Source organism: Teleopsis dalmanni, chromosome 2, assembly GCF_002237135.1.
Source record: "Teleopsis dalmanni isolate 2A chromosome 2, ASM223713v2, whole genome shotgun sequence".
NCBI classification, from domain to species: Eukaryota; Metazoa; Arthropoda; class Insecta; order Diptera; family Diopsidae; genus Teleopsis; species Teleopsis dalmanni.
This window is the reverse complement of record NC_051847.1, coordinates 241,675,536-241,701,654: the sequence shown is the minus strand read 5'-3', so window position 1 is coordinate 241,701,654 and position 26,119 is coordinate 241,675,536. Positions and strand designations below refer to the sequence as shown.

Here is a 26,119-nt window from a genome sequence, read left to right as displayed (position 1 = left end):
TTAAAATAAATTTATTATCTATATCAAAAGCAAAATTAAGACAAAAGAAAATGATTCAGAAAACTTAAAAAAATCTATTTAAAATAATATTAAAGAAATGTGTCCCAAAAAAATATTATTATAAAATTAATTACTTAAATATATAATTTAATAATAAAATATATTAAACTTATTTAATTAAATTAGCTTTTTTCGAGGAATTTATTTAAATTTTATACTTTATTGTTTTATTAACCGAATTTTATTTATTTATCTTTTAATGGGCTGATTGGTCAAGTTAAATAAAAAACAACTTTTTAAATTATAAATTTAAATTATAATTATAAAATATAGTCTATGGTACCCCAAAGATGACTCTAGACTATAGACGAAATAATGATGCAAATAAAATATAGTTTTTTAAACTAATTTAAAAAGTTGTTTATTATTTAACATTGACAATTCGGACAAATGTATTATATTACAAAACCAAATATTTTAGATGTAACTAATTAATAATAACATAGAAATCAATAAAAAAATTTATTTGTTTCTAAACTTTATTATTGATCACATTATTAAATAATAGTCTATTTGAATTTATTTATTAAACACAAATAAAAGTTGTAATTCAACGTCAGTTATGACGAAAATGACTATTTCACTTAATAGAAACTAATGTATTGTGTAGACAGATTTCAAAAAGTAGAGAACTACAACCATATAACACAGCAAGTGAAGTTAATGAACTTTTACAGCAAATTAACAAAAGTCCAAAGTGCGAACATATATGTCAAGAACGGCTTTGGGTTAGTTGGGTAATAAACACTGACTCTAAGCTTCAAATTTGGCATGGCACGAGTTCAACCCTTAGTAATTATAGTTTCAAAAAATTATTTAAGAATAATTAAACACAAGAAATAATAGCAAGACTCATGATGGTGGGCAATTGACAATATTCGCTACAGCTGTGTGATTAGCTAAAAATTCAATACATAAAATATAAAAAGAATTATTGTTGTTGTAGTTGACTCCATTTTGAAACCTCTCTAAAGGCAAATATAAATATAAATAAATATTAAATATTCGTATTTAATTAATAAATCAAAATAAGTTAAAAATTAAAAATCTTTTACTAATTAAAAATATTAAAATAATTTTTTAGTATATGAAAAATTCGAGAAAAAATAAAGATAAAACTCAGATGATACATACTTGAGAATGATTATAGTTTATAGTATAAATCAGAATTCTCACGTTACATAAAAATAAAAAATAATAAAATTTAAAAATTATGAAAAATATATTGCATATATACATAAATATATAAATTGCAAAAAAAAAAATTTTTAACAATCTATCATTATAAGTTTTAAAATACTGAGTATTATTATTATTATTAAAAATTTTGTAGGAAATATAAATACAAATATAAAAACATTTTCTACACGATTCAATCGAAAAAAAAATTGTATAATAAAAAAGCGCTTTTAAAAATTGATATTTTGATTATAACAATATTCAAACGATTTATAATATATGACAAAATGTTCATAACCTTTGAATATAGTATTTTATTATTGCATAAAAAAATTTACTGTCTTAATAAATAATTACTTTAACATTTTAAAAAATTTTAGATGCAACTAATGTCAAAAATATATATTGCAATTTCAAACTCAATATATTTATATTTTATATATCTATAATATATATGTTATAATATATATAATTTATAGATAATATATAAATATAATTTATATCTAATTTATATATAATATATAAATAATTTATATATATAATTTATACATAATATATACATAATAAATTATATTATATTATGTATCTATTATTGTCACAAAAAATAAAATAATTTAGAAATAAAATTTCTGTCCTCGTTAAAAAAATGATTAAATTAAAAACTAAAACTTAGAGATATATAATATATTTCGATTAGATGTGTAATAAAATGTGTTAAAATAAAAACAAAGAGCCATAAGAAATAGATTATAAATTATTTGTGTAATTAAAATATATAAATTCATATTCAAATACTATACTAGCTTCATTAACAATGAAATCAATCCAAAAACAAAATAAGCATTCCAAAAAAATTATTAAATTTAACTACAATGTAATATAACTTAATTTAAACACATTCCAAATTCGTACAACTTTTCTTAGAAAGTTAATCTAAAAATTTAGTTTAAAAAACTCTAAATAATCACATTATATATATATATTGTAGTTATATGTTCTTTATATATATATATTATTTTTCGACTACAAATTTTATTACTACTTCTATCGCTTACAACCAGTGTTGTATATATTGTAATTTATATAAACGTATAATATGAGTAGACAACACAAAAATTACTAGGAAGCAATATTACAAAAAATCTTATTTGTTTACCCTTCGATTGATCGATTCTGAGCGATTTGTATACGACTAACGCCCGCCAAATTAGTATCACGTCTTAAGGCAGCAGCGAAACCAGGCACACGATTGGCAGTCGAGAATATGGGCCGATGTTCACGTGCATTACGTGAACTATTGTTACCGCTGCTGTTTGTGCGTAGACCCGCCACAGCATATACCGGTGAATCAATTATTTGTCCTGGCATTTCAATAAGTTGCGCTATCTGATACATTTTCTTTTGACGTGCTTTGCTTCGACCCTACAAATTTATATCGAATCACATTTTTAAAACATTATAATTAAAAAAAAAATTTACTTTTGTCAAACGTTGTTTAGCAGCCATGCAGCGTATATGATCATCAAATAAAAATTTTGCTGATAACAACGGCGTTCGATTATGTGTGGCACCACCGCGACGCACAGTTATGTATAAACAACGCGAGTCATCTTTATCGCCCATTACTTCAACATCTTGCAGAAAACCTACAAATTTTGCTACACCCCAACCTAAAAGTTTGGCATCCGGTTCCACTAAAATTAGTTGCAAGGAATCTATAACCAAAAAACGACGTAGTTTCACATTATCCTTTGAAATAACAGTGCAAGCAATTAAGTCGCTATTATCTAAAAATAAAACAAAATCATTTTATATTTATTCTTTAAATTAATATTTTTAAATTGTCTTACTCAAATCGAGCACATTTTCCACTTGCACTAAACTGTTAAGGTTCGTAAGTGGCAGTAGAGTTTCTTTTTCATTAAGAAATTTTTGGCACGTTTTCCGTAGTAGTAAAAAGACACGTATGCCACGTCTGGCCTTTTCCACTTCACCACATGGTAGTCGCCTTGTAAAACTGATGCCTGTCAGCGGTGTACCAGTTGGCGGTAATAATATTGTTGAGTCCATACACAGAAATTCCACATTTAAAGTTGATTTACGCATTTCGTTGTATTCATCTTCAAATAAATCCAAAAATATATCCTCGGATTTATAGAAATTTCTAAGTACCGCCATTGATTCATTACGCGCTGAAAAAAGTAATTCCTGTTGAGCTTCTGTAATGCAAGCTTCATCAGTTTCTGGTTTGGTGAACGTGACCAGCAATTCTAGCGCAATTTCTATGGTTATAAGACGTATGCGGCAAGCTAAAATCATCATTATTATTATTTCCAAATCTTGTAAAATTTTAGTGTTTACTTACAGGGCTGACTTGATAGAGTAATGATATTTAATAGACGTTCGATTAACTCAGTTTTATAGCTGAATGAACCTCTACTCGATTTCGAAAGCACTTGTTCAAACCAATCGTTCTTTATGCCTATAAAAAAATAAATATATACAAATAACAATTAGACAAAACTGTAAAGCATATTTGCGCCGTTTTCGATTGGTAAATCTGGGATAACTTTTTAAATCGAAATTCACTTTAAGTGGAACTTTCATTTTCGATTGGTAAATCTCGACCGAAATGTATAACACTTGAGATTAATTCATAACTCTCCAGATATTTTGCCAGAATAGTAAGATTACCTTAGAATTAACAGCGGTTTTATATGACTTGACAAGTAAAGTGTGATATGGTTCGTTATATGGACTCGTGTAAAATATAAATGCCCACTAACAGAACTACAAAAATGTTAGATGTACTCTAAAAACTTTCGATTGGTTAACAAAATTTGGCAGAGTAAATCTAGAGTAAATTCAGATTGAATCCAGATTTACCAACCGAAAACGTCATTAGTAAATGATGAATTAGCATGTATAACAGTTATATTTACATACCATCTATGGTGTGAAATGTGATAGTTATGAAGTTGGAAAACACAAGCACCATTCAGTTATGTAAGCATTAAAAATGAAAGATAGAAATACGTTATTGTGCATTAACAGGTTAAGTTCTACTACTAAGTGTAACAGTTATAAATGATTTGGTTTAAATGTATGTTAATAAAAAAAAAAGTACTACCTCGATTATAGGCCATAGCATAGATAAGGCACAATGCTAATAGTGCCAAGTAATCATTTTCTGCACAGTCTAAAGCGGATAATACCATATCTAAAAATGGACGTTTAATTTCAGGTACAGTTTGTATAGTATTCAATTGCTGTAGTTTTTCTTTCTCTTCATCTGTTATATTAGCAAACTTATTTTTCTGTATAACAGTGTTAGAACCAGATGCAGTTTCTTCCGTTGTTGATGCTGTTGTGGCATTAACATCTGTCGCATCACTATTACCGTTTACATTAGCTATTGCTATATTTCTGCGCGGTGGCGTACTTGTAGCTGTTGCAATAGGAGATGCTGAAGAAGTCGAAGAACTAGCAGTCTCTTCCAATGACTCTTCCGCCAATGCATATGCTGTTGTGTTTGTACCAACAACAGTGTCTAAAGCCTCTTCCAGACTTTCACGTGGCTCAGCAAAACTTGGCACCACAGCCTCACGATGCTCGACATAGGCGTTGAGTATTTCAGCTGCCCCTTCCGTAAACACACTGTGATCACCGTTTAGTATTACCCAAGCCAAGGCATGCACTAAAGGCGCATGTGTCACAACCAAAAACACTAAAGATAATAAATACAATGCTACGATTGAGGAGACACGTGGATTGTTTATTTCTTGTATGTCGATTTCAACATTGCGATTCAGCACAGCTGCTAAATTTTGTGTTACAACTGCCAGAGACGGTGGTACTGGCGCTGGTGTCAATGAAAATATATACAGTGGCACAAACAGCTTATGTAGTAAATGTTCAGTTAATACGGCATTTAAATCATCGATTTCTAATAATAAAATATCATTAAGGTAATGTAAATGATCCAAATGCTCTGCACACAAATTTGAGAGTTTTTGATTTGATTGATGACTGAAAGAAATTATTGTAAAATTTTAAAACTCTTTAACTTTGTAATATCTTTTAATGCTTACTCAATATCTGTGCGTACGCAGGTATCCAGCTCTAATATATGTTTGCCGATGAACCACACCAAATTGCTGAAATATGGCGCTGCAGTTCTATTAAAACTTATTGCTATCATTTTTTATTATAAACACTTATTGTCATATAACATACTTATCTCTTATAAATCGCAGCATACTGGCATTTTGTACTTTATAAACATTTAGAGATATCGTACGCACTGCAATACGCACCATTGACTCTGGATGATTGAAAAATTTTATTGCTTCTGTATACAGCGGGAAATCGTTTGTATGCTGTGGATAATATTTAGTTCATACCATAGAAATACATATAAAAAAAATACTTACCTCATTATAGAAGAAATGTATTGTGTGTGTATTTAATTTCAAGCTCAATGTTTTCAGAAATAAAATATAATAGCCCATAACATCCTCATCGGAAAAATCGAACTTATGCACAATTATAGAATTTACATGATTATTGCTCAACAAATAATCTAATATGAAAACAAACAAATTACGTATTAACATAGAATACATACTGATTAAAATAATTATTTATATTTACATAACGACGTCTCATTTCTAATGTTTTCAAATAATATATTCAACGTTTGTAAAAGTTGCACGCAAACGAAACTCGAACCACCACTTTTCTGTCGCATTATATTCAAAAAATATAATAACATATTTTTTTCCAAGAAAAAGCTATAAAATTAGAAAATGAGCAAATATTAATATAATTATATAAATTGGAAACAAAAAATCGTATATTTCCTTACTCAAATACTGAAGAATCATGTTGATCACCCCATATCAATATTTCAGCTATGCAACGCAGCGATTCCACCAACAAGCTACGATTACTTTCTGATACGGTAGTATTTTTTTCTAATATTCCATATAAGTATTTTAGATGATCCAATGAAAGACGATTTCTAGGGCGATTCCACCCTCCACCAAACCAACTACGACTGCGAAACATTTTCGTATTTTATCTTATATTTTACTATTTTAACTTATATAATAATTTTTCATATACAGTTTTTGTTATATATATACACAATTCTATTCCGTCAAATTTTTAAAATTTACGCAATTTATTTATTTATTTTGGAAAAATACAACTTTTTTCGTAGAAACGTCATTGAACTAGTTGATGTTGTCACTTCACCAAAGCATATGACTCTGACATTTTGCAGAAAATATCAGGGATGCCACATACTTTAAATAATATAGAAAATATATAAATGTTTTTATTAACACATTTTTTACAATTCTATGTAGAGATTTGAATAATGTAATACAAAATATATATTATAATATTAATAGAAATTAATTAATATAAATTAATTCCAAACTTGTAAATTATAGTGATCATATAGAAACAGGATAAAACATATTTTGGTGTCGCATACAGAGAAATAACAAATCAAGAGTATGCGAGATAGAAGCATTAAGACAGACGTTCACTATATTTTTACAGTTAAAAAGCTATATATCTTAAATTGCTTGATTGCTTATATTTTGCTTACACCGGTTGAAAATGTCTCATTTGAAATGAATTATTTAAAAGTATATTTGGCTTTCTCATTTCGCTTAACGGGTGGTTTATAAAAACATATTTGTTTTGAGTTTTGGATGTAAATTATTTTGGTACTAACATTAGGGGTATTCAGACAACTGATTAGTTGCTTAGTTGATACAAAAACTTCATATAAAAAAAATTTAGCATTTTGATGTTAATCAGTTGCTTGAACTGATTAGTTTGTTGTGGGTAAATGCCTTGGCAGCACTCCCATCAACAGCAAAAGTGAACACCAAATGAGATAGCTAACAAATTTCTATACTAAAATTCATTTTAAGTTATTATTACGACACTTGGTACTGGTAGCACGATTAATCAAATTTGTACTAATCTGAGAATCACCGAAATAGTTGATTCTCTGCTTAGTTTCATTTTTGTGTGCAAATTTTTGTTGTGATCAACTACTAAGCAACTAATCAGTTGCCTGAATACCCCTATTATAATTATTGTTCAACAATTAAGTTGTTAAAAATTATTAAGACTATTATAATTATATACACAAATAGTAGATCTGTTCCACGAGCTAATTGTAGTAATTTTGTGCAACACTGTGTATACACAAGTGCGTTCCACCAGCAACTGTTCCAGTAAATGAGAGCATCTGAGAGAGTATAACATCCCTATCGAAATTTGAAAATATTACACAGACTTTACTAGTACATTTTATTTCAAGTAAAATTTGTATTGATGTGTAAATAAGCTGTTTTGGTTTGAATTAAATTTTTGTATTGTTTATTTGTGTAGTACTGGTGTTCTCACTAGACTTTACACAAAGCTGTTCCATAAAAATCTGTGTAAAGAGCGAAATTTGGCACTTTACTTGTGTTATGCTCTCAGTTGTTGTATTTTACTACTACGAGTAGCTCGTGAAACAAACCTATTATATTTGTGATGTTTTCTGTGCAAGGAAAGTGCATAGTACATTTAAAATGCATACATTAAGTAAATAAATATATACATATATACTTATCGCAGACATTATTGGAAGTAAATAATTTTAAAATATATATTCGATATTTTAACACAATACAACAAATATGACAAAAAGACTTTCTGTATCGCTGAGAATATTTATAATTTAGAGGTGAAATGTTGCAACATTGCATTAAATATATTGTAAACAGACTTTGACATAATACAGATGTTATGACATAACCAACAAAAATATAATTAATGTATTTATTTAATATTGTTTTTAATTAAAAACTGTAACAAAACTCATAATGTCTGGATACAAGTATGGTGATTTGATAAAATTGGGTACACAATATGCTAGACGCATGAATTATCTCTCCAATCGTATATTTGGTGAAGTCGCACGAGAAACGAACCCTAAATCTATGAAAGTGGTACGTATGTACGCCGAAGAGCCCATACACAAGCGTGACTATGTGGTCAACTGGTATCCTAGACATGTAGAAACCCATATCCTGATGAAAAATCTACGTGCTTATGGTCTCTTCCGCGATGAACATCAAGATTTCAAAGAAGAAATGAAACGAGTAAGAAAACTTCGGGGAAAAGCGGCACCTAAAAAGGGCGAAGGCAAACGTGCACAAAAGAAATAAAGTTAAAAGTTTTAATTACATTAAAATAAATTTATTTAAGAAATATATTCAACAAAATACACATATGCGTTATTAATTTTTTAAGAGTAACTTCGCATTCCCCTCCAATACGGTTTCATTCAATTGCTTTGCTTCATATTCTACCATTGATATTTTACGTTTTTCCAATAGACGTACGCGAAACTCTGTGTCCACATTAATGCGACATGGTTTCAAAAACTTAAATCTTTGTTCCAACACAACGGTACCTGGACCAGGTAATTTTGTACCTATTATGCCAGCAATAACAGCATTTAGTAAAGCACCATGTACTCTGCGTTCAGCAGGTGGTGTTGATATGTCATGTATCGTGTTAAAATCACCGGTAAATTCTGAAAATTTATTCAAATCATCCTGTGTGAAATTTCTCACAAGTACTGCTTCAGCAGTTTTCAACGCTGTTTGACTGCAAAACCTCCGTAATATTAACATTTGGTTTACTAATAGTAGGTAATTCATGAATTTCTATTCTGCTACCAAAATCTTCTAAAAATATTATACAAAGATTCTTTATTCTTTGATCCGCCGTTTGCTGACGTAAATTAATTACTCTTTTGAGTATATCAGGAGTTGCTATAATTTGTTTTAATTCAGAGTCAGTCTTTTCCACAGTAAGCAATTGATGAAAAAGTGTTATAAAATTAATTATTATTTCACTATTTTGTGTCTCCAGAAATAATTTAGTTAACGCTGTAAAACTGCTTTCTTTTGTTATAAATCGTTTTGCTTGTGCATCTATAATTAATATTTAACTTAATTTAATTTTATAAAATATTTTGAAGACGTCACTAAATACCTAAGCATATGTTACACAATCCGGCAAGTGCATGCAACTGTAGTCGCTCGTTTGGCAAGGGAATGACTTCCATAAACACATACAAAGCTTTTGTGTCCTTCAAGTACTTCCAGTTTATAGGATCATATGCAAAATTAGCTAAATTAGCAGTTACTTGCTCCTTCGCTTCTATTATAAAAATTCAATTGCTATTTTTTTTATACAACACAAAACAAAAAAAATATGCATAATACCAATGTTTGTTGTTGTATGGTATTCTTCCACTAAATGCTCAATAAACTCTCGTCTATTTATGCCATTTGCTGGTGTTTTTCTTTTTAACTGCTGTTGTGATGAAAACATTTTATGAAAAAGAAATTAGTTTTTTGTTTTAATAAAAATAAATTACTTTTTTATTCAAAATTATAATTTGTTTACAAAAATCCTAATGGAGTTGCCTAAACTCACACAATTTTTTTGCACTAATACAAAATTTTCTAATTACTTTTCGTGATGGTAACACTCGACTGGGTTCCACACGTACAAGAAATGTTCAATATTAAAAAATTATGATAATTATTATCATTTTATTTTAACAAATTTCTTAAAAATTAATAATTTCGAAACATCTTACTATTCTGCAAGATTTTTAAAACCGTAAAAGTCTAGACTTGAAACCCTATTCCAGTAATCAAGGGCAAGGTAGACATTAGAATGCAAAAGGCTTAGCAGCAATTAATCTATCAGAGCATAAAATACCATACAAGGATTTTCTTACCATAATCTTGTATAGGTACTTAAATAAAATCAACAATAAAAAGTGATTTTGTTGATGAAAATTTCCAATATACATCAATACCATTCCGATTTCTCAGCTATTCCCATTAGAAACGCTTTTTGGCGCGTTAGCTTGATATAAGTTTATTTAGACCTTGTGCGAGTTTGAGCAAATTGTGGTAAAGTAAATTAAAATTTTTAAAATATTTTTGCACTGCACTTATGTATATACCATATTTATTTATTGCACTTATTTATTATTTTTAGTTAAAAGTTTATTCATTTATTTATTATTTATTTATTTATTCATTAAAAATAGTATAAAATTTTCACGATTTACTAAATTTACTTTTTGTCTAATTTACCCTACTCGAATTTTGGTAAATTCTAACATTCGCTGCCATACCGACATAATTTACTATTTCCCTCAATTTACCATCAATTCATTCGCACACGGCCTTAATCTATAAATTTCATATACTAATTGGCGTTAAATGGCGTTTGTATATTTTGTAAGTGTGATCAATTTAAATGGAGTAAATTTTATATACCACTTTTAAGATCAATACAGAAAATAAATAAAAATACTTCATTTTTGCAGTAATTGTTTCCATATTTGGTACTTGCAGTCTAAAAATATTATTTACGTATATTTAAATATTCTTGTAATGTTTTAAAAAAAATCACTGTTTATACATATTTGGCAGAAAAAATAAAAGATTCCTTAAGTATAAAAGAATAATGTTGTTCACGATTACTTAAAAAAAATTTCTACTAAAAAAAAACAAAATCTGTAATTTTGAAAAATATTAAAAAATGTGACTTTAAAATTATATGGCGTTTACACTGGCCTCAAAAGATTGATTTGAGTTAAAATCTATAAATGAGAAACAAATGACTGATTTCTACATTCAAAATCACATATGAGCAAATGAATTTCACATTTGCGCAATGATTCTCATTTTGTACAAATGAGTTGCAACGAGTTTCAAATGAGTTCCAAATATAAATGATTATATTGAACACACTAAAGTTCAAAACTATAGTTTTTCATTACATTTTGACAGCTTGAAAAAGCTGTTTTTGACATATTCACAAAAAAAGATAAACAAATATTTGGTGGTTGTATTTCCTTGAAAACGAATCACCCTTTTTTGAAACTTCGAAGCTAAAAATAAGTTTATATTGTGAGGTTTGAAGGTATATTTTACCTTCATCCAACATTTTTTGGCACAGGTCAAAAATCAAATCAACAGGCACGTTGATAAAGCAGCTGTTTGAAAGGAGAACAAATGAATGTAAACATTTTCAAATGACTGATTTTAAATGAGTCACTTACGGCCAGTCTAAACGCCATATAAGACGTTATTTTATACAATTTAACTGAAGGCCTTTACTTTTGTAAGCATATTACAAAAGAACAACTATTTATTTTAAAAATGACATATGAAACAACAATTCTGCTGACTTGATTTTGAAATTGCTTTACAAATAAGTAGCTCAAATCACATGGTTCCCAAGACTAAAAATTTGTGTATTTTGAACTATTTTTGAAAGTACCTACGAAATTTCCAATTAACTGTCAACGAATGAATTCGTTAATTATTCGTATTTCGTGTCGTCATTGTTCGTAATAAATACGTTATTTTTTTTCCATTTATTACTTTTCTGTTAAAGGCCTAAAAAATTATACTTTATATACAATCAAGTAAAAAAAAATATTCTCACCAATAATTGCAAAGAATTGTTATTTATTTTCGTAATTTTAACTTTAAATTTTATTACGTGTTTTGTAAATATAACCCTAACAAAATCTCCATTTTGTCCAAAGTTGCCATCGAAAGAAGTGCTTATGTTATTTGTTCTTTTGCGACATGCTTACAAAAGAAAAGGCCTTGTGATATTATCAAATTATCTTGTGCTGTTTCAAAATGCATCGCCGTCCAAAAGTATATAAATCGTGTTCCATAAGAACTACAACAATTGTGTTGTATTCTATTATATATATACTTTTCATTTATATATACTTTTAAGCGATTTTTTTAGTTATATTATATATAAAATATAAATTTAAAACATTGGAAATATTTTGCGAATATTCTATTTGAGAATAACAGTTATTTATAGAGCCGAAAAATATAAGATTCATGAATTTTTTTTTTTTTGTTTTTTTGTGACGTTTTTAATAATCAATTTTGTCACTATTCATTAATTGTTTACTAATTCATGAACTATTTAGAATTCATTAAACCATGAACTATAAATTTAAGTGTTAAAATAATTAGATATGCTCATTCATTATCTTCAGGTATGGGCTGCTTAAAAATGTCAAACTACACGAAATGTCAAACTCACACAGACGCCATGTCTACTTTAATTCGTATTTTGCAGATTTTTCGTTAATACTTTCTTTCTTTCAACGTCGTCTGACCAGTGAAGACGTGCGTAAATATCTAAAGAATGGTAAGATATAAAAAGTGTTTGAAAGATAAATTTATATTAAATAGTTGTTAAATTATGTGATGGGAAAACTTTCTTATTGCATTTAATAATTATTTAATTGGTAGATTATATGAAGATATTAAGTGTATAAATATTTATCAATTCAGGTGATTGTAAATTTTTTCCAACACGTGTAATCGCCATTTTGTTTCCGCCTATAACCTCATTTTTTTTTTTTTTTAGTTTAAAGTGAAATAGTCAGATTATTGTAAAATACAGTCATAAAATTTAAAATCATCTGCACTTGAGATTTAATTTAATTTCAAGATATTTACAAAAAATTAACATTGTTTTTTTTACAGTCTCATCGTAAATTCTCCGCGCCACGCCATGGCTCCATGGCCTTCTACCCCAAGAAGCGCTCACGTCGCCATCGTGGTAAGGTTAAGGCTTTCCCTAAAGATGATGCATCCAAGCCAGTACATTTAACTTGCTTTGTGGGCTACAAAGCCGGTATGACACATGTTGTTCGTGAAGCAGATCGTCCTGGTTCAAGTAAGTTTTCTACGTCGATGTTAAAAAGATATTCTATTATAATTTAATGATGAGAGAAAGTTTGAAAATGTTTATGGTTATTTAAATGAACAACCATGATTTTAAAACAACTAGGGCGGACTGATTATTATAATAAAATATTTTAATTTAAACATGTGTGTGGACCACGTGCTAATCTGCTCTCTTCTTTTTTTTTTTGTGTTACTTTGCAGAGATTAACAAGAAGGAGGTCGTTGAAGCTGTTACCGTTTTGGAAACACCACCAATGATTGTTGTTGGTGCTGTTGGTTACATTGAAACACCTTTCGGCTTACGTGCCTTGGTAAATGTTTGGGCACAGCATTTGTCCGAAGAGTGCCGTCGTCGTTTCTACAAGAATTGGTAAGTTTGCTTTAATTATTAAGCCACCATTTGTATTCTTTGTGTGCCTTGAAAACTACTTAGCGCTTTTAGATTTAAATTTGTATACGATTTTGGATGATGATAGATGGTATCAGAAATACTAGTGTAGATAAAAAATTATTACCATCTGCCTGCCTTCCTTCTGATTAAAATCAGTATACAAAATTTTAAGTTTTCAAAGCATTTACATTTATTTTTTGTTTTATAAATTATTGTACACTTAATTAAACTTAAAATATAATCATAAAGTTCTTCGATCAGTCTTCTGAGAGAACTTTCAAAATATTTCATTGTCGTGTGAGCATAGAAATTTGTTAAATTAAATTCTTTAATGAGTTTAAACTTTGGCGAATTTTCTGTATCAGTACCGTGAGCACGGCATGGAAGATTTAATCTCCGCTCGCTTGAAATTGCGATGAGGTTTGCTTCCTTTGCTTTCTTTTATTTCAAAAGCAAGTTATCGCCGCGTCTACCTAGCAAAAAGGCAAAGAAGTTGCGTGTCGGGCATACACCAATGGAGCTTATGTTCATCGCACATTAGAAAATTTAAGTTGAAAGTCACATGAGGATTTGCTGTTAAATTGTCTGCTCTGCGTCTCACATAAAAATCATATTAAGAATTCTCTTTGAAATCGCTATTGTGCAGGTACAAATCCAAGAAGAAGGCCCACACCAAGGCCAGCAAGAAATGGACTGACGAATTGGGCAAGAAGAGCATTGAAAACGATTTCCGTAAGATGCTCCGCTACTGCAAAGTCATCCGCGTCATTGCTCATTCTCAGGTAAGCATGCATATTCATAATAATTATATTAATTTAGGAATTTAAAAAATGCGACGTCCTTGGTACATTTGCACTTGGCGTGCCTGTTTGTTTTCGGATGAGCATGGTGTGCCTTGAGCGAGTGTGCCTAAAAAGCGGTTGGGCTGTGTTTTCAATGCACTGTAAAAACTGCAACGTCGCAGAACAAATTGCCCTTCGGGTGGCTTATCTTGATATATTCCACTAACTGTGCGTAGTCGTTTAGGCCTTGATCGCGCAGTTAAACCATATCACGAACAGTCTCTACAATTTAACTAAAATATGTCTGAATCTTTGTCACTTGCTTTTATAATTAATTTTGTATTTTTTTTTTTGTGTAGATTCGTTTGATTAAACAACGCCAAAAGAAGGCACACATCATGGAAATTCAATTGAACGGTGGTTCAATTGAAGATAAAGTGAAATGGGTTAAAGAACATTTGGAAAAGCCCATCTTAGTCAGCAATGTCTTTGGACAAGATGAAATGATCGATTGCATTGGTGTCACCAAGGGTAAAGGTTTCAAGGGTGTAACCGCACGTTGGCATACAAAGAAATTGCCACGCAAGACGCACAAGGGTTTGCGTAAGGTTGCCTGTATTGGTGCCTGGCATCCATCTCGTGTGTCCTTCACCGTTGCACGTGCCGGTCAGAAGGGTTACCATCATCGTACAGAAATCAACAAGAAGATCTACCGTATTGGTGCTGGCATACACACCAAGGATGGCAAAGTAAGTTAAAATTCCACGTTAATAGAAAAAAATTTTTGGGATTTAGTTGATGATAAATCATTTAAGAGCCAAAAACTTAATTTTTTTGACTACCACGTGATAACAAAATGATAGGACTGAATATAAATTATTTAAATAAATTTAAATAAAATATTTAAACAGTTTCAATAATATTAAATGTAATTTATTAATTGCAGGTTATCAAGAACAATGCCTCCACTGAGTACGATTTAACTGACAAGAGCATTACACCCATGGGTGGTTTCCCACATTACGGTGAAGTCAACAATGATTTCGTTATGCTTAAGGGATGCTGTATTGGCTCAAAGAAACGTGTGATCACCTTGCGTAAATCTTTGTTGAAACATACCAAGCGTTCCGCTTTGGAAAATATCAAACTCAAGTTCATCGATACTTCATCTAAAATGGGTCATGGTCGCTTCCAAACACCAGCCGATAAGTTGGCATTCATGGGTCCACTTAAGAAGGATCGTGTTAAGGAAGAAGCCGCTGCAGCTGATTCTGCTACCCCAGCTGCCGCAACCACTTCTGCTTAAGCGGTTTACGTTTTACTATAAGCGTATTTTTTAAGCAATGTACAAGATTTACTGTGTTTTAAATATAGTAAAACAAAAAATAAATTATTTTTTTTTAACTAATACTTATACTTTTTAAAATGAAAGGAAAATAATTTTCGTTGTGCTATGCCATTTCTCTGTTGCATAAAAAGACAATATTATAGATTATAGCAATGATGATAAACTTTCGTTTAGAAATAGTTTTTAGAGTAAACAGTTTAATACTTTGAAAAATTATACTAAGACGACAGTTTCCATATTTGTGAATGGATGGACAATACATTGCTTAAGGTGCATCCACACTTTTGCAGGTACGATTACCTGTGAATGTTCGTTTTGGTGTGGATGCACCTTTATTGAAACTTTGACGTAAAGTCGATGTGATAATGAGGGGAGAACAATTGATTATAAATCAATATTTGATTATAAATTTGAATTCGGTTGTTTAGGTCGCTTTTTGATATTCTATAGCATCTTTTCGAAAATGATAGTAACTAAAAATTTCTAACTTAAAAAACCCATTGCAGCGTGATTTTGAAACTTCTGTCATTATTACATTTATGTTCCGAAGACAATAAAAAGTATGTCTGGTTTTTATTTGATAGGTTCGAAAACCGCCGTTTGATCAGCTAAAACTATCAAAAGATTACAGCCTTCAGACCGTGAAGGTTTATTGTGCTGTGAATTCCGTTCTGATATTTTTCGAAAATTTTGGTTTGCTTTGAGAACTTTCAAGAAGTAAAGAACTGATAACTGAGCTAAGTAGCTTAATAACGATTAATTGGATTCAGTGTCTATAGTGTAAACTGACAATATATTTTGCTATGTTATGATGATTTTTGGAGTCTTGCCTTCCATTTTGAATATAATAATATTTTTTGTCTATCGTAATTAAGCTATTTTCATATGGGTGTTTTAAAATAGTGTGCGCTTAATGAATTCAAGCAATCACGATACAACGACATAATTAGCAGCAGCATCTGAAACAAGAGTATGGGATTGAATTCCAGTTAAGGACGAATTTTAAAAGTCATCAGGTGGTAACTTGATGACATGGTGAGCAATCGAGGTCGGTGGAGTGACTTATGGAGTGCAAGACCGCGATATTGTTGTATTACAGATAATGCTATTAATAAGGTGGCAACCTAAGTAGTGCGCAATTTAAAAAAAAACAATTATTAATTAATTTAATAAATTAGGTTTATTATGCAAAATAACGTTTTTAGTAATGTGATTGCCAATTGCTTAATGAAGCATATTAAATATTAGGTAAATTTTACATTAAGTGGTGCTATAGTATTAATATAGAAATATAACTACCCCATATGGCTCTTTAGGCCTTAGTCGGCGTGTGATAAAATTACATTAATTGAAATATATATTACAATATGGTAACTTAAGCTTGTTTCTATAAGAAACAAAAGCTTATAAATATATCTCTTAATAAAAAGCGAAAATAGACTTTCAGAACCGTACCATATTCTTCCTGTTAGATCTCAAGAACGACTTGGTCCAAACTGAGCAAGAAAAGTACCAATTAGCTGTTTTAACTAAAGCGGAACCTCTTCAGAACTATCAATGCTGACAAGTCACTGCATACTTGGAAGACATATTATGAGACTAGGTGTGCTTAGTATATTGACATTTGTCGTACTTGTGATGAATTCGTATTTCACCTTTGTCAGTGCCTATCTTTGGCCACAAAAAAATCTTAGTGGCATCTTTTCTTATCGAACTGATAGAGCTGTTATCCTGCAAAATTAGAGATTTTTACTTTCAGGGAGTCGTGTATTCAGCGTTGTTCGTATGCTGACAACTGCGGTTCTTCTGGTCTATGTATGAATGACGCTAATCCATGCTATACAATCGGCCATTATTTGAGCTTAAGTGCGATTTGTTCTATAAGGCCGCTAATCTCCAATCTAACTTAACCATATGCTTTAATGCCCAGCTGTGAGAAAGAATATCGACAAATAATCCCACTATTGCTTGAATTCTTTTAAGTGTAAGTAAAGGATCATTTTTTTTTCAAGCAGCTGTGAAGCACTTGTTGATGTTATGTTATGAACTTAAACAACGACCAAGATGTTAGTTGGCTTGACTCGAACTGAACTAATAGAATCAAACAGAAGCTAACCAAACCAAATCAATTATGCTGAGATTTGCATTCTTAAGACAAGTGCGGTGGTGTTTGTCGTATGTAAGTTGATTCCTATAGGAGAAACCATAAGCGCAATATTGTTCATAAAGTAAACAAAGAATACTGTGTGCAGCTTGACTACAGTGATCATGGCTGAATCAGCATAAACAGTAAGTAAGCTTCAATGCCCTTGAAATAAAGTAAACAGGAAGCGTTACTTTGTGTGTAGGATAAATTCCTAAACAAAACTGTGATATTGCGCTTTGTCTTTTATTTGTCTTGATACAAAATAAGACAAAACTTAATTTGACAAATATGTGGAATAAATCCACATAACACCTCCGCCCTTAAAGAAAGGCAATGACATAGTAATTGACTTTACTTCCAAAAGCAAATCACATCACAACAAACAGGCATGGCCAACCCCAACTTTGACTTCAATTAATCCAAATCAATAACTTTATTAAAGTATATATATAAATTTTCATACAGGTTTTGCTTAACATAAATAATAAAATTTTTTTTTTTTATATATGATTAAATACATTTTTTTTTTTTATGATTAAGTTAACTAATTTCTTTCTTACAGTATATCTTTATCGGATATTTGAAATGTTTTATAATAAATTTACAAAATATTAAATATATTTATTTATATATTTACCATTCATAATTGTATTTATTTTTAAAATTATTGTGTTCAACAGTTACTTCGCCATCAGATTTTTTATTAGTATATACAACAATATTATTCCTTAAGGGATTTGGCGACTCCTTTTTTACATTAAAACATTTATTAAATATATTTATGCATAAATTTCCTTTTATACATTTTACAATAATGATTATCATAATTATGGTTATAAACAATGACATTAATCCGTACCAATATGAGTTGGAATTCAATTTAATAGAATTTAGAGACTTTGATATAAAACTTTTCTGATTATTTATTTTAATACTTAAATCATCAATATTTTTAATATTACTAGGTTTTAGTTTAGATAATAATTCAATTTCTTCTATTTCATTAATCTTTATGTTTAAACAGCAATCATCAGAATAACCAAAATATAGGTCGTTAAATACAGTTTCATTTTTGTTATCAGATATTATAATTTTATAATCTACAGTTTCGAACTTACAATTAAAATCAAAATACACTATACCAACTCCATTCAAATATCCTTCTTCTTTAATTTTATTTTGTTTACATTCATATTCATATTTTATTTCATTGGTTACGGCGTACATATATTTATTATCATTTATTTTCATGTATGTCTCTACATTATAAGGTATGTATTTAATTTGACAACTTTTACTGTTTCGTTTCATAAAGTTATTTAAAACACAATTTTCTACAGTAATAGTTGATTCAGATATTAATTCATTAGCCAACAGATAGCTATTATCAACAACTTCGAAATCATTTAAATTATCAAACATGGCAAAATATTCCTTATCCCTAGATATTAAAAAATAATTATTTTCTTTTTCTAATATTACCTGTTTATTCTTCTCAAATATTGGAACTGGTATTACCTGATAGGTATCATAAATGTCCTTTTTGACAAATGGAACTAGAACTATTACAACTATAACCTTCTTGTGTTCAAAAGCTTTAATTTTAGAATACTTTATAATTTGGCTGTATGATTCCAAACTAGGTGTATATAAAAGATTTGGTTCATTTTTACTTTTCAGTAATATATCAATAAATTTTTCTGGACTCAATAACATTGGGTGTATTAATTTTAGTTGCATGAATAAAATGATATCAATTAGCCTTTCTAATTCAAATTCAAGATCTAAACAACTGCTTACTATTTTTAATTCCATTTCTTGCATGTATTCAAATATAGCCATATTTTTACTATTTTCATTGACTGTTCCTATTAATGAGTTAAGTTTATTTATGAATTTATTGGTAGTATTCTGTATATCTTCGAAACTTTTCTTTATGTTTAAGTTTTGTTCATTTAAATTTTGAATAATTTTAATTTCTTCCTTCAACCCTGTTTTTATAAACTCTTCATTATTATTTATATCCGTTATCACCTTATTATAATATTCAGCATCCTCACTATCCATAGTACCAAATAAAACTTTAAGCCCTGATCCTATTATATTTAATATTCCTCTCTTGTTTCTATTTCCCATTAATATCCTCGATTTTAAGAGCGAATATAGCTAGAAAAAAGCTGAACAGTTTAAACAAAATTAGTTTTCAATATATCTTTTAATTAGATTTTTTGAAATTTTTCTTGTTCTACGATTTGTTCTTATAAAGACATTAGCTTCGGTGACTTTTACAATGGTATATGGACCAGTAAAAGTATTTTCTAACTTTTTATTTTTTGTAAGATTTTTCACAACTATCTTTTGACCTACTTCATAATTAGGTGTATCTGTTATCTTTTTATCATAGATTAATTTTGACTTTTCCTTACAAACTGTTGTATTTTCTTTTACTTGCTTTTCAATGTTCTCTATGATAACTTTTATATTATTGACATATCCCCCTATAGTTACTAAATCTAAAGCGTCAATTCCACTCGGTCTATTTCCTTTCCTTCCAAAAATTATTTCGTGTGGTGAAAAAGCAGTGGAGGAATGAGTTGTTGTGTTATAACATAAACCTGCAAACTTCATTGCTTCATCCCAATTCGATTTCTCAAACTCAACTGTATTCAAATATTCTTTCAATCTTCCATGAATTCTTTCTATTGAACCATTTGCTTGTGGATGAGCCACACTAGTAGTAATATGTTTAATCTTAAAGATTTTAGCTAAATCCTTCATTAGTTCATTACAAAACTCTGTACCATTATCTGTTAATATTATTTTTGGAATACCAAAATAGGTAATCCATTCATTTACAAACGCTTGAGCAACAGTTTCTGCGCTTTTATCTTTGAGTGGTGTAAAACGTACATATTTTGAAAGACTGTCTTGTATACTCAATGCGTACACATTTCCTGCTTCAGATATTGGGTAAGGTCCAGTTAAATCCATGCTGACTTGTTCAAGTGCACTAGAAGCATTTGAAACCAATTGCATAGGCATTCTAGTAGGATGTCTGTCAATTTTACCTAATTGACACTTTTTACAAGCTCTTACATAGTCTGCAACCATATCATTTAAATTTTTCCATGTATACTTTTCTCTAATTTTCGCAATAGTTGCTTTTTGTCCGACATGACCACCTATAATACTATCATGATATTCCTTAATTATTTCTTTCATTTTCTGAGAGTCTGTTACCTCGATCATTTTTCCTCTGTCTTGAATATTTTCCTCAACATTGTTTTTAAAGTTTACTTTAACCGATTCTTTTTCATTATTTTCAATTTCTATTTTCTCCTGAGTATGTTCCGCTTTTTCATATTCTCGTTTACTCTGTTCACTACAACAACTACAACGTTTCTTTTTCTTTTCTTTTCTTGTTACTACTAACACATTTCTACTTAAATGATCAGCTACTACATTTTCAACTCCTTTTTTATATTCTATATCATACATATATTCTTCTAACTTAAGTCTCCATCGCACTAATCTTGATCCAGGGTCCTTTACATTAAACAACCATTTCAATGGCTTATGATCTGTTCTGATCAAAAATTTCTTTCCATACAAATATGGTCTGAATACTTTTACGGCCCAAACAATGGCCAAACACTCTTTTTCTGTTGTGCTATAATTTCTCTCAGCACTATTCAAACTTCTGCTAATAAACTGAATTGGCATGTCTTTACAGCCACTCTCTTGTGATAGCACCGCCCCCAGACCTTCATTTGAAGCATCTGTTGTAACAATGAATTTCTTTTCAAAATCTGGAAATTGCAAGGTTACCACACTAGCTAGGCTATCTTTCAGTTTACCAAATGCATTGTCCTGCTCCTCCCCCCAAAAAAACTCAACTTCTTTCCTAAGAAGTTTATTAATAGGTGCCGCTATTTGACTAAAACCTTTAATAAATCTTCTATAATAATTTATTGCTCCCATGAACGACTGTATTTCCTTAATACTCTTTGGAGGAGACAATTTTACTATCGCCGAAACTTTATCTGGATTAGGTTTAACACCTCGTTCTCCAATAATATGACCCAAATATGCGACTTCTTTCCTTAGAAATTCACACTTATCTGCTTGTAGCTTGAGATTGGCTTTCCTTAGTTGCTCCAAAACATCTCTTAGTTTTTCATTGTGATCAGTTAAATCTTTACCATATACCACAATATCATCCATGTACACAAAACATTTAATTCCTTTTATTCCTATTAGAATGATATCCATCATTCTCTGAAAAATACTAGGTGCATTTTTCAATCCAAATGGCATTCTCTTAAACTCATAATGCCCATGTGGGGTAGTGAATGCTGTTTTCTCGATGTCCTCCTTAGTCATTTTAATCTGATGAAAACCATTTGTTAAATCAAGTGTTGTAAAATATTTCGACATTCCTAATTGGTCTAAAATCTCGTTGATATTTGGTATTGGATATGTATCCGCCACCGTCATTTCATTTAATTTCCTAAAGTCGACTACCATTCGCCACTTAGCTTTTCCAGAAGCATCTTTCTTTTTCGGAACCATCCACACAGGAGAATTCCACGGCGATTTAGAATTTCGTATAACATCGTTTTCTAACAATTTCTTCACTTGATTCTTCACTTCCTCTTCATGTACCTTTGGATATCTATATGTTTTCGTATAAATAGGTTTTACTCCTTCTTGTGTTCTTATATCACAAGTTAATGTTTCCGTGAAACTCAATTTTTCTCCTTCTAAAATGAACAAATCACTATATTCTGAAATCAATTTCCTAATTGATTCATTCTCCTCATCATTCATATGATCTACTCTTAAACTCTTTTGTATACATTCACACCTATTTCTTATTTGAAAGACTCTCTCTTTCATTAATTTTTCTTTTTTAGGATCCTTCCTACAATTATCATCAATATTATAATCCCTAAGGTCTTCTACCTTCAACGGAAAATCAATTACAACTTTTTCCTCACATTTATTTATAATACTTACTAAGCATTTTCCATTTCTCATTGTACTAATACAATGAGGAATGACAATTTTTTCATCTTCATAACGCGGAACATATACATCTAATCCATTCTTTTTACCTTTCCTAACCTTAATAGAACGAAAGACTTCCATTCTTGGAGGAACAAATTCTTCAAATTTATTACATTGGAGGCTATGTACATTTTTATCAACATAAAATAAATCCTGGTCATAATCTATCTTGCACTTAAAGTGGCCTAAAAAATCAGCTCCGATTATGCCATCATATCCATAAACCAGATCATTTGGTATCACGTGAAAATTCCATCTGTAATTATGCGTTTTGCCTTTTAAATTCTTAATTCCTATTCTAATAGATGCATTTCCTATTGTTTTTTCAGATTTTTTGCCTATACCAACTAACTCTATCTTATTAATATTATTCATTTCTTCTATATATATGCATTTAGATTTAATTAAACTAATACTAGCCCCAGTATCTATAAGGAATTTATAAAAGCATTTCTTATGATCTATTATTATGTAAGGACTTTCTTTACTCACATTTAAGGAAAACGTTGCCTTACTTACGTTTTCTACTTTCGAAAATTTTTGTTTCCTTCCGGAGAAACATTCTTTTGTACTACCTTTGAGTAACATTTATTTGCAAAATGTCCTATTTTGCCACATTTATAGCACTTCATAATTTTTTCTCCAGTGCTATTAGTTTGTTCCTTTTTCATGGTACATTTTGAAGCAATGTGCCCTAATTTTCCGCAATTGTAGCACTTTATTTGTGTTACTTTAACACTGAAATTTCGTCTCACACTTTGTCTATAATTTATTCTAGATTCTTCATCCTGGGCAAATCTTCCAGCCTCTGACAACGATTGTGGACGACAATTGTTCACATATTGGCCAATTTCTCCATCTAAGCCATTTATAAATGCATTTAAAACGATCTTAGTTTCAATATAATTATAAACAGCTTCTCTAACACTATCATCCTGAGTTTCTATTTTTGCATCAGCTCCCAATTTCCTAGACATGGTTTCCATAAATAATTGGAACTGCCTAACTGTTCGTCCCCCTTGTCTAGTAGATATCAGTTCTCTATATAAAGCTAGTGTACTATCACTGTCTTTATAGTTCTGTTTGAGTTGAGTCTTAAGTTCATTTCAATTGCTTATAACTTTATTTTCTAATATTAATCTTGCGTTTCCTGATATCTGTGACTTTATGTATTTAAATAGGAAATCTTTTTGATGCGGCTTTGCTACGCCTATAGCATCATCGCAAGCGGAGACAAATGTGTAAAGCTCAGTTTTATCGCTTTTAAACTCGGGTATTAATTTTATTAATGTATTAATGTCAACCATCTCTCCTAATCCACTCGAATTGCTAGAATTACCAGAATTACCTGAACTACCTGAACTTCCTACATTAACATTGTCATTTGTTGCCATTATGAATTTTATACAACGTAAAATATTACACGAAATTATTGACAAAACTATTATTAACTTCTATAAACTCCAATATATATATGTATATATATATTTTCTTTTAACAATATTAATTTATATTGATTTCTATAAACAGCAAAATTTAATTTACTTTCACTTATATGTGTTTTTCTTTTTTATAATTCACAAAACAAATACTGTTACTTATAAAAATAGTAATAATTATCATTAAATAATTTTAGATAATTAAATTTGACATTTAGTACAATAATAACAAAATTTAATATTAAAATTTTTTGTACATTACCAGCTAAGTGAAACCCATAACATCAGAATCATCTTCATTTTCGAATTTGCTCACCAGATTTGCTTCTTAATTGCAGAACACCAGATTTCTTCCCGATTTTTTGTATTTCACCACCTTCTCCTTTTTTCGTTGAGTGTATTTTTGAACTGCTTTTCTGTTATATATATTTTCACTATTGTCTTGTCTTTTACACGATAATTAATTTTGTATATTCTACTTTTTCAGTATATTATAACACATTCAACTCAGCTATTTTTTGTTTGTTCCGCACCTGAACTTTCTGATCTCACTTTATTTCTTGATTGGCAAATAAATATTTTCAAAAGTTAATTTTCTGTTAAATTTTTTAATAGTGCACAGTTTTATTAAAACTTATTGCTTGTTTTTTTATTTTTATTGTCAATAATAATTATCCTTGTTGATAATATAATTTCACAACATATATATTTTTTTATTCGTTTCAGTTACTCGAAACACTCCTTTTAACATTTACTCGTACCATATACTAAAACACTCCTTTTAACATTTACTCGTACCGTATACTAATTTTAGTGAATTAAAACACTTTTTAATTAATTTTTTATTTTCAACCGAAAATTCTATCTTTACCGCTGCCACCAATTTATTTTGTTATGAACTTAAACAACGACCAAGATGTTAGTTGGCTTGACTCGAACTGAACTAATAGAATCAAACAGAAGCTAACCAAACCAAATCAATTATGCTGAGATTTGCATTCTTAAGACAAGTGCGGTGGTGTTTGTCGTATGTAAGTTGATTCCTATAGGAGAAACCATAAGCGCAATATTGTTCATAAAGTAAACAAAGAATACTGTGTGCAGCTTGACTACAGTGATCATGGCTGAATCAGCATAAACAGTAAGTAAGCTTCAATGCCCTTGAAATAAAGTAAACAGGAAGCGTTACTTTGTGTGTAGGATAAATTCCTAAACAAAACTGTGATATTGCGCTTTGTCTTTTATTTGTCTTGATACAAAATAAGACAAAACTTAATTTGACAAATATGTGGAATAAATCCACATAACAGTTATCAATAGAAAAATTACTCTGTACACTAGAGTTTCTGACAACCCACTGAAATTTAAATATCTTCTTTAGTATAACAATATTTTTCAATTTTTAGTGCATGTATATTTATGTAAAAATATAAAAAAAGAAATGAAAATTAGTTTTAAAATCAATTTACTTTATTTAAATATATTTTGTGTCATATCTTCTTAATATCACAGGCAATAGGATAACAAAGTTTACAATGATGTCATTTAAAGGTACATTTCGTTTAGCATGCATATCAGAGTGATATGCTCAACATGCGTATAAAATATATTTCTAGATCCTATTGTTTCGTAATAAATTTCATTCATATATTTTGTTTAAATTTATTTAATAAATACTTTAATTATAAAATAAATTATGCTATAAAAAATCCATGAGCTTCCATTTGTATGAGAGTGTTTCAGATTGCAACTGATTGAGTGAGGACTTTGGTTATATGTTAGATATTGGAGTTGAACTTGTCTGTGCTTTGTCTGAATATGCCAAGTTGACAAATAAACAATTCAATAAAATTAATGGAAGGAT

At 29.5% G+C, this 26,119-nt stretch overlaps 4 protein-coding genes and 1 non-coding gene across 6 annotated transcripts; 3 read left to right on the top strand and 2 right to left on the bottom strand.

Annotated features, from left to right (window-relative positions):
• Positions 1-2,395: 2,395 nt before the first annotated feature.
• LOC119677198 (protein CLEC16A homolog) lies at positions 2,396-6,381 on the bottom strand (the record flags this gene model as incomplete). The annotated part of the gene is given in 10 exon segments (XM_038088470.1): positions 2,396-2,661; positions 2,719-3,026; positions 3,090-3,548; positions 3,605-3,721; positions 4,370-5,268; positions 5,331-5,417; positions 5,476-5,618; positions 5,673-5,821; positions 5,893-6,032; positions 6,107-6,381. Coding segments are annotated over 10 exon segments (2,771 nt in total), but the record flags the coding sequence as incomplete, so codon positions are not given.
• A 1,650-nt stretch (positions 6,382-8,031) lies between these two features.
• Positions 8,032-8,531, top strand: LOC119684298 (28S ribosomal protein S33, mitochondrial-like). Its single transcript, XM_038098311.1, has one exon. It carries the CDS (start codon positions 8,136-8,138, stop codon positions 8,478-8,480), a length of 345 nt encoding a protein of 114 aa, XP_037954239.1. The 5' UTR covers positions 8,032-8,135; the 3' UTR covers positions 8,481-8,531.
• A 345-nt stretch (positions 8,532-8,876) lies between these two features.
• LOC119684297 (armadillo repeat-containing protein 7-like) lies at positions 8,877-11,457 on the bottom strand. Of its 2 annotated transcripts, XM_038098310.1 has the most exons (4): positions 11,283-11,457; positions 9,549-9,639; positions 9,316-9,483; positions 8,877-9,254 (listed from the first exon to the last, which is right to left on the bottom strand). In XM_038098310.1, exons 1-4 carry the CDS (start codon positions 11,286-11,288, stop codon positions 8,902-8,904), a joined length of 618 nt encoding a protein of 205 aa, XP_037954238.1. In that variant the 5' UTR covers positions 11,289-11,457; the 3' UTR covers positions 8,877-8,901. The 2 variants fall into 2 exon arrangements, with proteins under 2 accessions (XP_037954238.1, XP_037954237.1); XM_038098309.1 differs by lacking the exon at positions 11,283-11,457 and having other exon boundaries at positions 9,549-9,657.
• A 967-nt stretch (positions 11,458-12,424) lies between these two features.
• Positions 12,425-15,642, top strand: LOC119679028 (60S ribosomal protein L3). The gene is made up of 6 exons (XM_038091168.1): positions 12,425-12,534; positions 12,876-13,068; positions 13,281-13,449; positions 14,117-14,252; positions 14,612-15,001; positions 15,199-15,642. The coding sequence occupies exons 1-6, from the start codon at positions 12,532-12,534 to the stop codon at positions 15,556-15,558; spliced, it is 1,251 nt and encodes a 416-aa protein (XP_037947096.1). The 5' UTR covers positions 12,425-12,531; the 3' UTR covers positions 15,559-15,642.
• On the top strand, positions 13,115-13,196 carry LOC119686659. The gene has a single exon (XR_005253056.1). It is a non-coding gene; the product is annotated as a small nucleolar RNA U43 (small nucleolar RNA).
• Positions 15,643-26,119: the final 10,477 nt, after the last annotated feature.

Excerpts from the sequence above, each read along its gene's own strand:
- LOC119684297 (XM_038098309.1), bottom strand. The coding sequence starts at position 9,657 with ATGTTTTCATCACAACAGCAGTTAAAAAGAAAAACACCAGCAAATGGC. Across the intron at positions 9,484-9,548 it reads CCATACAACAACAAACATTG|AAGCGAAGGAGCAAGTAACT; the intron begins GTATTATGCATA and ends TTTTTATAATAG. Across the intron at positions 9,255-9,315 it reads ATTGTGTAACATATGCTTAG|ATGCACAAGCAAAACGATTT; the intron begins GTATTTAGTGAC and ends TATTAATTATAG.
- LOC119684298 (XM_038098311.1), top strand. The coding sequence starts at position 8,136 with ATGTCTGGATACAAGTATGGTGATTTGATAAAATTGGGTACACAATAT.
- LOC119679028 (XM_038091168.1), top strand. Across the intron at positions 13,450-14,116 it reads CGTCGTTTCTACAAGAATTG|GTACAAATCCAAGAAGAAGG; the intron begins GTAAGTTTGCTT and ends GCTATTGTGCAG. Across the intron at positions 14,253-14,611 it reads GCGTCATTGCTCATTCTCAG|ATTCGTTTGATTAAACAACG; the intron begins GTAAGCATGCAT and ends TTTTTTGTGTAG.